The sequence below is a fragment of the Colius striatus genome, chromosome 13 (genome assembly GCF_028858725.1).
Source record: "Colius striatus isolate bColStr4 chromosome 13, bColStr4.1.hap1, whole genome shotgun sequence".
In the NCBI taxonomy this organism is placed as follows: domain Eukaryota; kingdom Metazoa; phylum Chordata; class Aves; order Coliiformes; family Coliidae; genus Colius; species Colius striatus.
The window spans coordinates 13,081,385-13,096,378 of NC_084771.1; the positions used below are offsets into that span (position 1 = coordinate 13,081,385).

At 48.6% G+C, this 14,994-nt stretch overlaps 1 protein-coding gene across 1 annotated transcript in view; it reads right to left on the minus strand.

The window, feature by feature from the left end:
- Positions 1–6,092: 6,092 nt before the first annotated feature.
- Positions 6,093–14,994, minus strand: part of HS6ST2 (heparan sulfate 6-O-sulfotransferase 2) — a 130,716-nt gene continuing 121,814 nt past the window's right edge. The window contains exon 2 of the mRNA XM_062006545.1: positions 6,093–8,961. Within this exon, the coding sequence (XP_061862529.1) occupies positions 8,259–8,961 (703 nt within the window). The 3' untranslated portion in view covers positions 6,093–8,258. The remainder of the gene's footprint in view (positions 8,962–14,994) is intronic.

The following is a 14,994-nucleotide window of genomic DNA, read 5'->3' on the forward strand; positions in this document are numbered from 1 at the left end:
CATATACATAAATAAACAATGCAGCCACATTAATTTTGCACAGCATCAAATTCAGCTTTATGTTCTCTAACCAGGAGCGAAATGCTGGCTTGCACAGCCTCCTGCTCCCCATCCCCACCTTGTGCTTGTCACCCCAGGTCCAGACCCTCCACGCCCATCCCCTCTGCCAACCCAAACCCCTGGAGCACCCCCCTCTTTGGCTGCCCGAGTGCTGGTGATGAGACCAGCTCCTGGATGGCACAATGCAGCCCTGAACTTGGTAGAGACAGGATGGATGTGACACAGGGCCTCCGCTTCTGCTCGCACGGGTATGGCCCAGTGAGCCCTGGAGCCTGAGGCCACCAGCCTGAGCTGAGCAGCTCCAACTGCACATCCCAAACTGATGGCAACAAATACATTTCCATTTTAAAACCCCCCATTTTGCTATCTGCAGCACCTCAGGAGCTGATCATTTGCAAAACCTGGGGGATTTTGCCACAGGAGCAGTGCCTGTGGAGCCCATCGCAGGGGGAACAGCGGTGCTTCTGAATCCGCGGCCTCAATGACTTTTACCTCATATAAACCACTCTTTTTGCAACACCCATCTCTCCAGGGGGAAATCACTGCTTGTAAAGAGAGATCAGAGAACTTTGTTTGCCAGTTATCTCTCTTTCATCTGTAGGTATCCAGAAACCAAGGGAGCTGCCATTTGAAAGAGATGATGGTGGGTTTGCCAAAGGGAGAGAGGGGCCTCAGAGTCACTCACTGCATTCATCTGTCCACCCCAGCAATTAAGTCTGTCTTCATCTGGGGGGCAGACAATGGATTTTGCTGCTCAATCAAAACAAATACACACTCATAAAAAAAGCTCTAAGGATTACAACAACTGGGGCAATGGCAGCAGCAAATGCACTTCCCAGGAGCAGCACAGGTTGACCCCCAGCATCAGTACACACACAGCACTGGGAAGAGAGGAAGAGGGAGTTTCTAACATTTTCCTTCAGCCCAAGCAGCAGGAGTTACTGCAAGTGTGGCAGTTTTGGGTTTGTGCAGTGCTTGGTGAAGAGTCTTTAGGATGTAGGGGCTCCATGGGCCTCCAGGTGCTTCCCAGAGTTGCTGATTTATTTTTGAAAGGAACCAAAAGATGACATATTGAAGTCAGGTCTGCAAAACAGTAGCTTTCAAAGCATGGGGACAGATCGTCTTCCCAGTGGGTACTTTTTTACATGAATCCTGCTTCTCAGAGGTACTGAGGACTCCCTGAAGGGCTGAGGTTTCTCACCCAGCCATTTAACCACTCTCTGCACCCCTCTATCCCCAAATCCCTGCCTTGGGGACATCCTGGGGCCAGCTCACCAGCCACGTGCAGAGGACATCTGCACAACCGCTGATGCTGCAGGAGGGCCAGGCTGAGATGGTCCCAGAGCCCCACAGCCCATGGCTTCAGCCCCACAGCAGCATCTCCCCACAGCAGCATCTCCCCACAGCAGCATCTCCAGTGCCTCCTGTGTTAGTAAGGATTGAATTACATGTGTTGGGGCAGCTGATGCTGCTGAGGGTGCTGCAGCCATTCAGACAGCTTTATTCATTAGTAATTAGGCAGGCATTGTCTGGCATCTAGATTAATCCCACTTTTAATTATTTTGAAACTGTGTGAGATTTCCCAGGCACTAAAGATTATGCACACACTTGCTGATTCCACAGCAATTATTCTAATGTAATGATGGCTATTAATACGCTTCCCAGCTTGCCATGCCCAGAGGGGAAATTCCCACTTTCCCCCCCTGTGGAGCACACATCTCCCACACAGCATAACCTCTCTACCCACCTGCTGATATTGCACAAAGTAACACTTTCCATGTACTTTACCTAATATTAATAACACTACAGAGCTGTTGCTATACTGAGACTGCAAAGGGAGAGTGAGGCCCCTCAATGCTCACAGAGGAAAATTCACTGGACAAAGCTGACCATCCTTCTTTCCTTGGGAAACTCTGCTGTAGGGCTCACACCCAGTTTCAGCTCATCCCCCAAAAAAGCAGCTTGTACTTCTAGATTTCCATTTCCATCTCAGGTTGGGCTAAACCTGAAATCAAAGGTTTAAATCCAGCCTGTGGGGGATTGGAACTTGTTATAGACTGCATTTGTGATTTAAAGACGGCATTTAAAAGCAGAGTGTAATTTCAAAGAGGAACAACAATAGAAGTGTGAGCTGAGAACTTCAGATTAGAGAGCTGTTCTGAAATCTCACCTTTCATTCAGTCTAAATATCCCTTGAACGTATCCCTTTTCATCACAACTCCCATCATTCTCAAACCTCCTTTACCAGAAAATCTACCATTCGCTGGCAAAACCAGTGTTGTGCCACAGCCACCAAATCTACGCTGTGGTGCCAATCATTCCAGACTCCAGAGATTTGTCATCTGCAGACCCTCCTGAGATCCCTTAGATTTCTACTCCTTTCCATTTATAGAAAAAAAAGTCTAGGAAAAAGAGTCCTGTCAAACCAAAACATTGGGACAGGGTTAAAAAGGACACAAAACCAGATAAAGATTCGTGGGCTGGACTGTTGACTGCAGTAGAATTCAGATGGGGACTTCAAAGTTTCCTGCTACCAGGCCTAATGGCCTTGGAAAATAGAATATTAATAGAAAATCTGACCTGGCAGGTAGAGACTCTTTCAAGAACTACAGAAAAGGGATTCCAAGTTACTAACACACAAGTTCAGGCCAATGCAAAAATGACTTTACAGAATAGATTTAATCTCAGTCAAAGAAAAAGGGCTGTGTGGCTTCCTAAAATTGGGAACATTGTTGCATTCACATCCCAAACATAACTGAAAATTTGCAAAAACAATTGGATGAAATGAAAAAAGCAGCAGAAGATAGCAAAGCAACCAGGAATACAGCTCACAGAGCTGTTAAATTCTTCAAGGTATAGGCGGATGGTCATTAAAAGCTCATGCTCACCCCCACCCAAATCTATATCTCTATTTACTGTTTCATTCAAGCATCATTTGGACTTTGAGTGATGAATGGTGAGAGAGTTGCAAGCAAGGGATTAATAGTATTAAAGGTGCCAGTGCCCACTTATCCCTTGTGCAGACACCTGTGAGCAGGAGGCCTTCAGCATCAGCCTGAGAAGCAGCCGAGAGAGGGAGGGAGCCTTAAGGCAGCAATAACAGTTATGTTTTCTCTATAGTCTGTGGGACACAGCAGACAAAGGACTTCAGAACAGTTTCAGCAAGGCCACAGTGCCCAAAGTGTGATCATTGCTTCATTAATAATGACATTAATAGTCCAGTTAACAGCCCTTTGACATCCCTAAATGAGGGCTCGAGTGAATGTTGTGCCAGGAGCTGTTTGCAGCCCTCTGCCCATGAATACTCATCAGAAAATACATCTATTTGATAAAAGCCTCCACACTTTATATAGTTTATGCCAATAACTGCTTGTGAACATCCTTGGAAGTGAAAATCTTGTTTGTGAGCACAGGAGGAAAGACACAAACTCAAGAAGCTGAGAATACCAAAAGGCAGCATCTGCCTTGTTCTGAAAATGAGCACTCAGGCCTCACTATCAATATTTCGATTGTTTTGCATATATATTGCTTCAGCATTTCATTGCTCCCAAAACAAAAAGCCATATAACCTCACCTGCCTGGCCTAATGCATCCTCTCAGAGCTAAACTGCATGACAAAGCTTCTGGGTAGAGAGCATGGGTAATTTGGTTGATGGATCTTCTTGAAGCTTAGAGCCAAATTCAATTTCAGGCCCAAACTCGTCGCTCCGTCTCTAGAGATAGCAGAGCAGTGGCATTAGCATGATGGCAACGCAGTTGACTCTGAACTCAAGAAATGGACTAAATGAAATTACACTCTTTGCTGATGAGGCTGGTGGAACAGGGAGATTGCTTTAGGAAATCCAGAATTGAATTTCACAGGGAAGAGTTCAGCTGCTGTGCTATTTGCTCAGGAAGGCTGTGTGCAGGCTGCTGCTCCTCGCTGCTGGCAGCGGGGTGGGAAGCACCAGGTCTGAAGCCGCCAGAGCCCAGAACCCACCTTTGTTTGGATCCTAACTCAGTCTGTCATTGCTCTGTCCACTGTGGAGGCAGGAGATCCCAAACTCCCATCCCAGCATCCCCATTCCTGCCTGGTGTGGCAAGGACACTCCAGTTTCCTCCTCCCACACACTGGCAACCCAGCAGGGTCCATCGACAAACCAACCATCCCCAGCCCCACCCAGACGCTTAAGAGGCAGAGATGGTTTTAGTAAATGAAAGACTTACATCTATCAATTGCTTGCAAAACATTCCCCCTGCGTAAGAGATCTCCATAAAGATGACCTCTTCACCCAGAGCTGCTCTTGGTGCCTCCCTGGGCCAGCCTGGCAGTCTGGGTCTGCAGCTGAAGGTTTGCCTTAGTTTGACAGTTTCCCTCAATTATCTGATATTTTGGGCTGACATTTCAGAAAGGAGATGCATCAGGTCCTCTTCTCCTTTCCTTGGTGACTTCATGGGCTGAAACAGCAATTGCACTGGTGTCTGTCAGGTCTTATTCACAGCTCTGATCATTTTGGTTAACGAGCCAATTTCAAAAATAACATGAAAAAGTCCATTAGTTCATTTTTACTCAAAAAAGACTAACTGGAAGCAAACATGTGCTACAGCAAAATAAAGGTACCATCCGTTATATAAGGAGGGTGCAAAGTTCATTGACAAAAATCAGCCGAACAGTTTCCTTCCAGCAACCCTGATGTATCAGGGACTCTTGGGAAAAGTTTCAGTCCCAAACTATCAGCCCCAAGAATGGTGCTTTGCAAGGCCACTCAAGTTTCACAGCTACCAACTTTCCCATCCTTTGGAGGGTGAAATGAACCACCCCATCCCCTGTAACATTACATGGTAGTGCTACACATCAGCACCTCCAGAGCAGCCCTCAGCTCCACGCCACCTGCCCCAGGCTGATGCTGACAGCATCCGTGTTGCTGACAACCCTCTCTGGTGGAAACTTAAACATCTCAGTGCTCACGAGAGTTTTCTTAATGTGTGCCCAGGCTTTTCAAAACTTACCGGATGGTCTGAGTCCTACTTGGTTTGCTGCTGCAGCTCCTCAGCTTCTGAAGTCTGTCTGTCCAAACGCATCCCTCCTCCTCCATGCTTCCTCTCCTGTGGTAAAAGAGTTTTCTCAACTGGCAGAGTACTCCTCTGAAAGGCAACCCCAAATGCTTTTATGCCAGACTTCACTGCTGGGTGCTTTTTTAGTTGCAAGGAAGCATCTTGCATGACCTCTATCCCATTAGCAGCTCTACCAGCAGCTTTTCCAGTGCGCTAATAGACCCATATCTAAAGTCACGTCAATCAATGCAGATTCACTGGCAGATTCCTCCATTCCCCACTCCCCATGACTCAAAAAGCTTCACAGAGATCAGATGCCCCTGCAGGTACTTGCAAGAAAAAGGGCACCTTTGTCCTCACAGGGGGATGTGACTAGCTCAGGGCCAGGTCTCCTACAGACACCTTTGGGTCTACAGCCCTGCTGAAAGTCCTGCAATCCCGCCCACCTTTTATAGTCCCCAGGAAAAGAAATGCCTCCATCCAAATGGGAAAAGGCATCTGGGGCACTACACTCAATTCACTCTCATCTGCTTTTGCATCTAATTCTGGTTTAGCTTTATGTGTTTTAAAAATGTCCCCAGGAGAGACACAGAAGGATGGGCTGGAAGTCAGTGGTACCCTCAGAGCCAGCTGGAGCCAAAACAGAGTGTGTCATATACAGTGAAAAAAACAATCACATGCATACACACAAATACATGTATACACAGAGACAGAACCCCTTAATGCTGCAGACCATTGTCAATCGTATTTAAACACCAGAGACCACAGCCTGTTCTTCCAAGGACTGCTCTGAGAAGCACTCTAAAACCTCTGCAAGTAATGCCTGAACCATGGCAAGTCCAAAGTGGCTTTGCCCTTGAAAGCCATGGCTTCAAACTCATTCACTTGCCTGTCAACTGCTCTTCCATCTGTGCTGAAATTACTGTTAATTCTGAACTCTGCAATTCCCAACATGTTGTCAGAGAAAGAAATAATCACACAAAAGTCAGAAGGCTGTAGTTAAATTTTATTTACCAGTTCTATTGTTAAATTACACAATCAAAGTCAGTGGATCGGCCTGTAAATCTACACAATAAGACAGCGTCTACAGTGGAAATCAGTAGGATTTGATATGGTTATGACAAAATGGTATCCTTATATTCGTACATCCCCTATTTACAATAAACAGTATACACAAAGAAAATGCAACTAGGCTCTGTAAACCATGCACACCACAGCATAAAAACAAAATGCACCTCCTGCAACAGGCCCTCCAGCTCGCCCACGGTTAAGTCCTGTTTACAGCAGTGCCTTTCAGTTTTAAGAGCGAGTTATGCTCTCCCATAAAAACCAAAATACAACCGAGACATCATATTGGCAACTGCAGTTCTCATTTAAAAAAACAAAACAAACCCAAAATTGCTGTACAAGAAGTTGTTCTCCTTTCCAGGCTGGTACTGCAGGGTACTGGTTTGCTGCCGCTCTGCCCTCCACTTGCCCCCGGCAGGATTGCTGCCCCAGGGTCACCCTACAACACCAGATGTAAAACACTTTCCAACCACTTAGGCACGAAGCCATCGGATGTTTCTAAAGCCTTCTGCCTCCTTTTATGTCCCCCTGCCCTCCTGGTGTATGGAATATTACAGGCGAAAGGCAATAGTGCAAGTGAGCCTTGTGAGCATCGTGTAGCGCGGCACGGGGAGCCCCTCTCGGGTGCCTCCGTGGCCGCGCGTCGGTGCCAGGTTCAGCGGCGTCACAGGCTACCACCGAAACCTCTGACCTTGCTGACTGTCCAGCCCAAGCCTTGCAGAGGTTGGGGTTTTGTTTTGTTTTGCATAGAAATTCATAGGAGCCCCTGGCACCTCCTGCCCCGTCTCCTTGTCCCGGTGGGTCTCGGGGAGGCTGAAGGGCTGCGGGGTGCCCAGTCCAGGTACCGCTCTGCACCCTGTGCCCAGCACAGCCCGCTCTGGAGCACCCCTGCACCACCCAACCTTCCCATCCTGTCAAACTATGGCTATGGTAAAACTGGTTTCCCTCATTTTGAATCACTGCTCACCTGTCACCGCTGAGAAGGACTCAAGAACGTAGGAAGAAAAAAAACCAGCCGCGTTCTTATCTGGTGTAGCAAAGATTTACTGGAAGTAAATCCTAACTCGAGTGTAAATCTACTTCTTCCATTGAGCAATTCTCGGCATAATATTGCTGGGATTAGAGAGTTTTATGTTTTTTTTAAAGACACTACACAAATATCTGCAACATAACTTCATCTGGTTCATACCACCAGTCATTAAGGAGCGATAAATTCAGCACTACGCATCCTAACGGGTGAGAAAGACTTAAAATCGGACACTGTCACAGGACTGTAATTTGGAAAAGGCTTTATGAAACATGAAAGATGTGCTGTAACTTTTTTTCCCAGAATGGTTAAAATCATATTGCCCTGAAAGATTCTGGAAACAGTGTCTTTAGCATTGGCATTGAGTTCAGAAAAGTATGCATGTCTTTTTTTTTTGTCTTTTTCTTTTAATATGAGACAGATCAAGCTTAAAACTCTAAACAGCAGCAGGTAGAAAAAGTTTTAAAAGTTTAAATATTTATATAACTAGAGAAATTACTTCTATTCCTTTGAAAAGCCAATATTATACATAAAACTAGTCAGTATTTTTTTTCCTAGACCTTTGTGGTTCCCTCCATGGCCCGCTCATTAGCTGGGTAAATATCGTCAGCAGTTGGTGCCCTTGGAAACGCATTCGTAAAATGAAATTAAGAGAAAATCAAAGGGAAAAGGTTTTGCTCAAACACTGATGTGAGAGTGTGCTAAATGCTCATTATTAGGAAATGAGTTTGCTTCCCAGATAGATTTCAGCTGAGCATCGTGAACATTTTCCAGCATCCCGTTTTGTACTCGGAACTAATGTAGGGATTTGATTTTTTTCCCTCCTGTTACGGTTAAACAACCGTCCGAGCGCCCATTTCCAACGAGCCTCCTCAGCTCCTCCGCTTCATAAACAATCCAACAAACCTAAAAAGGACAACTTAATTACACGCTAAGATTAAGTGTTCCACGTACAGTACAACATTTACTGCAAAGGCAACTGCAAAGGCAACATTTGAACCTCTTTTTGCTTCAAACCCTCCTTCGGTTGGGCTGCTCGGCCGTGCGGGTTGGCTGGGCTGGGCTTCCACTACCGCCGCCACCGCTCCACATTGCCTATGTAGTCAGTGCTGGAGGCGTTGCCGCCGCGGTCCCGCAGCCTGGCCTGCTGCGCCCGCAGGATCTTGCGCTGCTCCTGGCGTTTCCGCCGCGCTTCCTGGTGCTCCTTCTGCCGCATGTACTGGTACCGCTGCAAAAACAGGTCTTTTGCATAATCGTACAATTCCACGTCTAAAAAATTGAGGGCCTCGATGCGCTGCTGAGTCTGCTCGTCTATCTCCACGCTGGAGGCCCTTGTGCTGTTGTACTGCGTGAACGGCGAGATGAAGTTCATGTTGAAAGTCTTCTCAAACAGATACTGAGTCTTCCGCTGGAATTCGGTCAGGCCGAAGAAGGCCATCCGCTTCAGGTTCTCCTTGGCGCTGTCCAGCAGAACCTTATTCCTCTGCTCCTCGGGCATGACCGACAGGTTGTAGCATCCCACCAGGCTGAGGTCGGACAGCATGCGGACCTGGCGGTTGTTGGCGAGGTTGTAGGGGCAATCCATGAACTCGTGCAGGGTACAGCCCGACCAGTCGTCCCCCGTGTAGCAGCTGGGCAGCTCCTCGGTGGTGGGGGAGCGCCCGTCGCAGACGTGCAGGGACGCCTTCCACGTGGCCCCTCGCTGGACGTGCCGCCATTCGCTCAGGTACCGGGAGACGGGGTCACGCAGGATGGTGATGTAGTAGAAGTTCCTGCCAAGGGGAGAGGAAGGCAGAGTGTTTAGTCCCGTGCATCTCCAGCACACAGCGTGTTAACCTGCAACATCAACGTGGAGATGCACTCGAGAGGGGGCCCTGCTGCAGAGACCTGCTCTGCCTGTGCCTCTGTGGGGGGAAGGACAGCTGAGCAGGGGAAGGGAGCGACCCGCTCCCACACAGCTGTCTCTGCTCAATGGGTTTTGCCCTACCTGCTGGGTGTCTCAACTGATGCTCTCCCCAGCCCTTGGGAGAAAACCAAAACGTGAGCCAGGATGTAAGCCCCAGCCCATGCAGCACACGGGTAGCTCTGGCTTCCTTATTTCCCTCATACAACAGAGCTGCACAGACAAGTTTATGCAGCCTGCAGAAAGCTGCTTGTGCTATGTTTCCCCATGAGCAGCTGTGGGTCTCAGTCCCAGAGCAGCATTACACCTCTGAGGAAGACAGTCCTACAAGACATTTCCTTTCACAGACCAGACAAATGAGACATGCCCAGAAGCCCCAACTCATTTGCACCGAAGTGAGGATCTCGGAAAATCCGATACAAATCCCATTTTATCTTCCTGCTTTTGCCTGATACAAGACTGCAACAATGAGAGAGAGGAAATATAAGTACATAACAGGAAATTAAAGGGCACATTACAGCATTTCGTAAGTGAAAACAATTCCAAGCAATAGGACGGTGGCACGTGCGAGGCACAGGGAACCCCACCAGACTGCCAGCTGAACTCTACATGAAGCACTAAGAGCTCACTCTCGGTCACACATTAATATCCACTATCAAACACCACGCTGTCCTTCGCCAGTGGCCTGGAGCCACATACACTGAGCTTTCCACACCTCCCTTAATATGACGACCTCAGTGGTGATGCTGGAGGTACCCTATCAAGATGTCAATCATCTGCTTAAGTAAATGGAACTAAAGCAGCTCAATAGGCCAATTGTCCTGGCAGTGAAGGCCACTCCTCCAGGAAAGGACACTGAGAAGTGGGCACCTGGGCACTCCAAGCCCCTGGGGTGTGATTGCTGTGTCCTTAGTGTTGCCTAAGGAGAAGTGACTTTAAATTAAAGTCACTTTAGTGTTCCAAGAGGCATCACCACTGGCCACCCTGCAGCCAATCTTTTGTTCTCTATCATTTCCTTTGGCAGAGAAGCCACTAGATGTCAATGTTTTACAGAAAATTGTCTCCGAGTGGACTTAAAAAGTGAACCACAAGCTCCAAAAGCATCCAGCAATGAAGGGAAAGAAAGAGCGGAGAGTCGCTGTTCCTCTTCCTATTTAGAGTGTCTATGCTCATCAATAAATAAGTACAGAGTAAAATAATCTTGCAAAACCAAATAAAGCCCAGGAACGCCAGAACAGCATCAGCAGCCGGACACAACGGCACCTCCTGCTTGGAGAGCCGGACACCGCAGCCGGCTCTGTCACCCTCCCCATGCTCACCCCCCGGCCACAGACTCTGCCACGACCCTGAGGAAGGTCCTTCTTCCCCAAAGGGCCCTTAAATGATTTCACAGTGATAGCTGGAGTGAAGAGGAAGCAAGGATGAAGCTCACTTTCATGTTGTGCACCTAGAGTGGCAGCTGCCATCCATTTTCCCTTATAAAGATGGGGAAGTTTTGCTCTGCCCCATCTCTGTGGGCCTCAGGCAGTATTGGAGAACTCAACCTGGGAAAGGGAAAGACCTTACCACAAGCACCATTGCCCCAACCAACCACTCAGACAAGCAGGAGCCATCCCTGTACAGTAGGCTCCTTGGATGCACAGACAACATAACCTTGTCAGGGTCCCTTACATGGGGAAATTGAGTATCTCTGGGGCAAAACCAAGCACCTTCTATAACTCTTGCCAAGGACTCCTCACATTTGGATCTAATTTACTGGGATACTGCACTAAAATAATGTGACCCTGAAGCAGTAACAGTTAGTAGCATATAGCACTGCTAACCAGAGCTACTAACATATAGGAACAGAGCTGTGATGACGGAGGAGGTAAAAGCAACTGCTTACTCCAGAGCAACTTGTATGACCTGGCCCATCAGCAGCTCAGCGAGGCTGGGTGGGAGCAGGGTGCAGGCCCAGGGGTACTGCCAGCTGAGGGAGAAGGCTGACCAAACCAAAAGCTCCAGGGTCATCACAGGAATTGATGGGGAGTTAATGCAAGGAGAGAAACAAATCCTGAGCCAAGATCGATACAGCGAGCACTTTATCATAGCTCAAACTCTTCAGCCGCTCTCCCTTTGTGCTCTTTGGTCACAGGAGGTGACAAAGCGCTTCCCTTGGCTGCTGTTGTGAAAACAAAAGAATGAACAAAAACTTGGATGTTGGCAGGAGAAACTGCACTGTAATGGATCACTGTGGCCCTGGGGGGCTGGTGGTCTCGGCCAGGCAGAGATCCCCATCGGCACCTGTCAGGGGAAAACGGCGCAGCCGAAGGTGAGTGGGGAGAGGAGGCTGAGAAAAGATGCTCACTGGGCTCTGCAGTGAGTGTGGAGGTGTCTGGGCTCCCTCCAGCATCCAGTGGCCAGGAGGCCTGGGATGCTTATGGCATGCCCTAGATGGAGCCCCTATCCTATCTGGCCTTAACACAGCTCTCTGCAAACAGGCTCCTGGCTGCTATCTGCACCATGCCAGTACTTCCCACACGAATCCTGCTTTCAAGACGTGACTGTACAGAGAGATGTTTCATCAGCTCCTAGGTCAATCTCAGCTATTTTGTGCATTTCTTTTCTTCTCAAGTTTCCCTGTTAGAACTCTACCAAAAAAAAAAAAAAGACCCTGTCCCTTTTGGGAACACCAGCTCTCGGGTTTGCCCCAAGCCACTCTCATCCAAGCTACAAATCACAGTGGCTCCAGAAAAGCAGCCACGCTGCTCTGCCTTTATCTGAACTGAGCTTCAAAAAGTCACAAAAGCTTTAATGTATTGTCAAGTCAGAGCAGTGCCAGAGATGGATTTGGCCATCAGTGCTTAAAGCATCCTTCTGCTGCAACTGGAAAACTCAAAGCTTTGCAATTATTTTTAGCTCTGTACGTAACAGCTTGTTCTTTCTGCCAGCTTAACAAGGGGGTGTTGAGCTCTTGCCCATTCCTTGAAGCTTGTGCTTCAGAGTCCGAGACAATATGTTTGCAGGTAGAGCATAAACTTCACTGTGAATCATCCCTCCAACTTAAAGAGCTGCACTCATCAGAAACACAGGTTTTCTAATAAAGTTAAGCTGAATGCCTATGAAGCAGAGAACAAAGGAGCTCATGGGCAACTCAGAAAGGAGGGGTTGACCCTGGAGCCATTAGGAACGCAAGATGGAGGCACTTACTCCTGGTATCTCCCCGTGCACAGTTATTCCCCGAGGAACCGGTGACTAAAGAGTCCCACAGTGCTGAGCTGGCTCCCCACGCTGCACCACCTGCTCTGCTTATCACATCACTGCAAGGCTCAATTCAGCCAGAGCATTTGCAGGAGCAGTGAATTATTTGCACAAGATCCATTACCACAGAGGAGCTCAGGAAAGGTTAGAAGCTTCCCTGAGATAAAGGCTCAGCAACAGCTTGTGTTGTCTGCCGAGGTGTGAAAGCTGGGCTTTCCTGGGGTCTTCTACCTAGAGGTGGGACATGGAAAATGGGAAAAGGGCAGAGACAGGCAGGGTGACATGCTGGAAGCCAGCATGGTGAGAGGAGAGATGTGCCTGGCCTCCCCGCAGCCATAGCAATGGCAGCCCTCATGCTGCATCCTCTCAGCACAGTAGCTGTCACACTGTCCTGGCATCACAGCAGTGCCAGGAAAGCCACAGGTCACCCAGCCTGAGCCACAGCTCCCTCCAACTGACCCAGCACAGGCAACATCTCCACAGCAGCAGCGGCCCCATGGCCGCTCCCAGGACACTTTAATAACATGTATGGTCATGAAGATGTTGTCTCCTCCTCTTCCTCCTGCACAAGGGATGCTGCCCAATGCCAGCATCCCACAGACCCCACACAAGAGCAACACGTCCCAGGTTGGGGGCACAGTGCAAGCCACTGCCTGAAATGTTTGTTAGATGACTTTTGCTGAGGTGAGATGGATTTTATTGAAAGGGAGCAAGAAAAGTGTGCTGTCAGTGGATGGACTTGTTTTCAGCTCTCTGGTTCTCAGCCTAAAGCAGCCCCCTCTCCTTTCTGCACAACCCCTGCAGAAAATACAAAGCGAGCTGAAACCTCAAAGAGCTCGGTGAATTTCTCTGAGGGTGTTATTGAGACTGAGCCATTTTCTCGCTTTGAAGGATAATTCTGTGGTCACATAGTGCATCTGTGCCAGCCCCTTCCCCAGATCTCTGCCCAGCACAGGGTCTCGATGAGAATCCTTTTTTCCAATCTAATGATTTTTTAAAAAGCATCCTTGTGCAAGCTTCTAAAAGCAACATTAAAGAAATAAAAAGGAAGTCAAAGTGAGGAGGTGTGAAACCCCAGGGGATGACAGCACTGAGGAAAGCCAGAGACTTCAGAGCCCAGAGAACCCTCCAGGGAAGGGATACGCAACTACTTGTGCCTCAGTGCCTGGGAGGCCCATGTGTGCAGAGCTGTTCTGCTGAAAGTAGATGAGGAAGGGGTGACTTTGTTTAAACACCAAAACGGGTCAGAATCTCCCAAAGTAAGAGTACATCCCATTCCAACCCAACCACCCTGGCTGTGCAAGCAGGAATGCAAAGCAGCCACAACCCGGGTGATGTAGAGAGAAAGGGTTATGGCCAAACCTGTGGATGGAGAGTGTGGGCAAGGTTTGCAGCTCCTTTTGCTGCTCCTTTGCTGTGGCACAAGCCCTCTTCCTGGCAAACCAGACCATCAGCAGCTGAGATCCATTAGCAGGGCTGGAGAGCAGTGGCTGTGTGCCGGCTGCAAAGGGCTCACCAGGAAACTCTTGTCTAGTGGCTTTACCTCCTGCACGTGCTCCCAGGGCACCTTCACCCCGATGGAGAGGCTCTAAGCAACTGCTGTGGCATCCAAGCAGACGCCATTTCCACGAGGACCACAACTAGGGCTGCCTTCAGTTGAGCCTCTTTGGGTCCAAGCTCCCACTGATGCCAAGGCTGAGGAGTATCGATCCCTGCCAGAGGACAGAGGCTGCCGTGCTGTTTAATTGCTTGCTGAGGTAGAGGAGGGCCAGAGGTCAGACTCTGGCAGCTGCCATGACTTCAGCCTGGAAACCTGAGCCTGGCTTGATGGAGCTATGAGGTAAGGAGGTGGAGAGGGAAGCTGAAAGCTAAACATCCACTCCTCATTACATCCATTAGTGCATGCATCAGTAGGTGAGGGACTGAGGGACTGAATGACCTTTTCCCAGTCCTGCCGAGAAATGATGCTACAGCAAGAAGGGCTTTGTAGGCTAAGGAGGGTGAGAAACCTACAGCCTTTGCACGGGGAGAACTGCAGCCCTAGGAACATCCTGACCTCCTCCCCAGAATGTGCCTGAGGCAAACTAACCTAGGAGAACACAGCATTAGGAAAGGGCTGAGAAAGCAGAGCTATGATTTCCAGGGAAAATACCAGGGACTGCCCCATTCACTCAGCAAAACTAAAGGTACCTTTAAGCTGGCTCAAACACACCAGTTTGTATCTAGGTCAAGCTCACCCAGATGGCAAGCCTGGCTAGGACAGTTTGGAGTCACAGACAGGCTTGTGCAATGAATGGGAGACAATTTTCACAAGTGCCTCCATCTTTTTGGGTGGAGATAGGGGAGGAAGGGAAATTTGGGAATGTTTCCCATTCTGGGTCTTTTTTTCCCCAGTCCATGAGTTTTGTACTACATTAAGAGGGCAATGTGAGTCCAAAGTACGCTATAGGTGAAGGTGGACATTTTGAAAGGAAAGTTCCCTCTGATGGGGCAGAGGGACAGACCAAACACGTACCACATCCAGCCAAAAAGCAAAGAAAACGACCTGAAAACCCTGCAGCAGAGATCCTGCATATGATGCAAAGGATGACGTTGCTGAAAAAAGAAAAATAATCATGGGGTTGGTGCTGGCACCAGAAACAATTCACAATCACCAGAACCA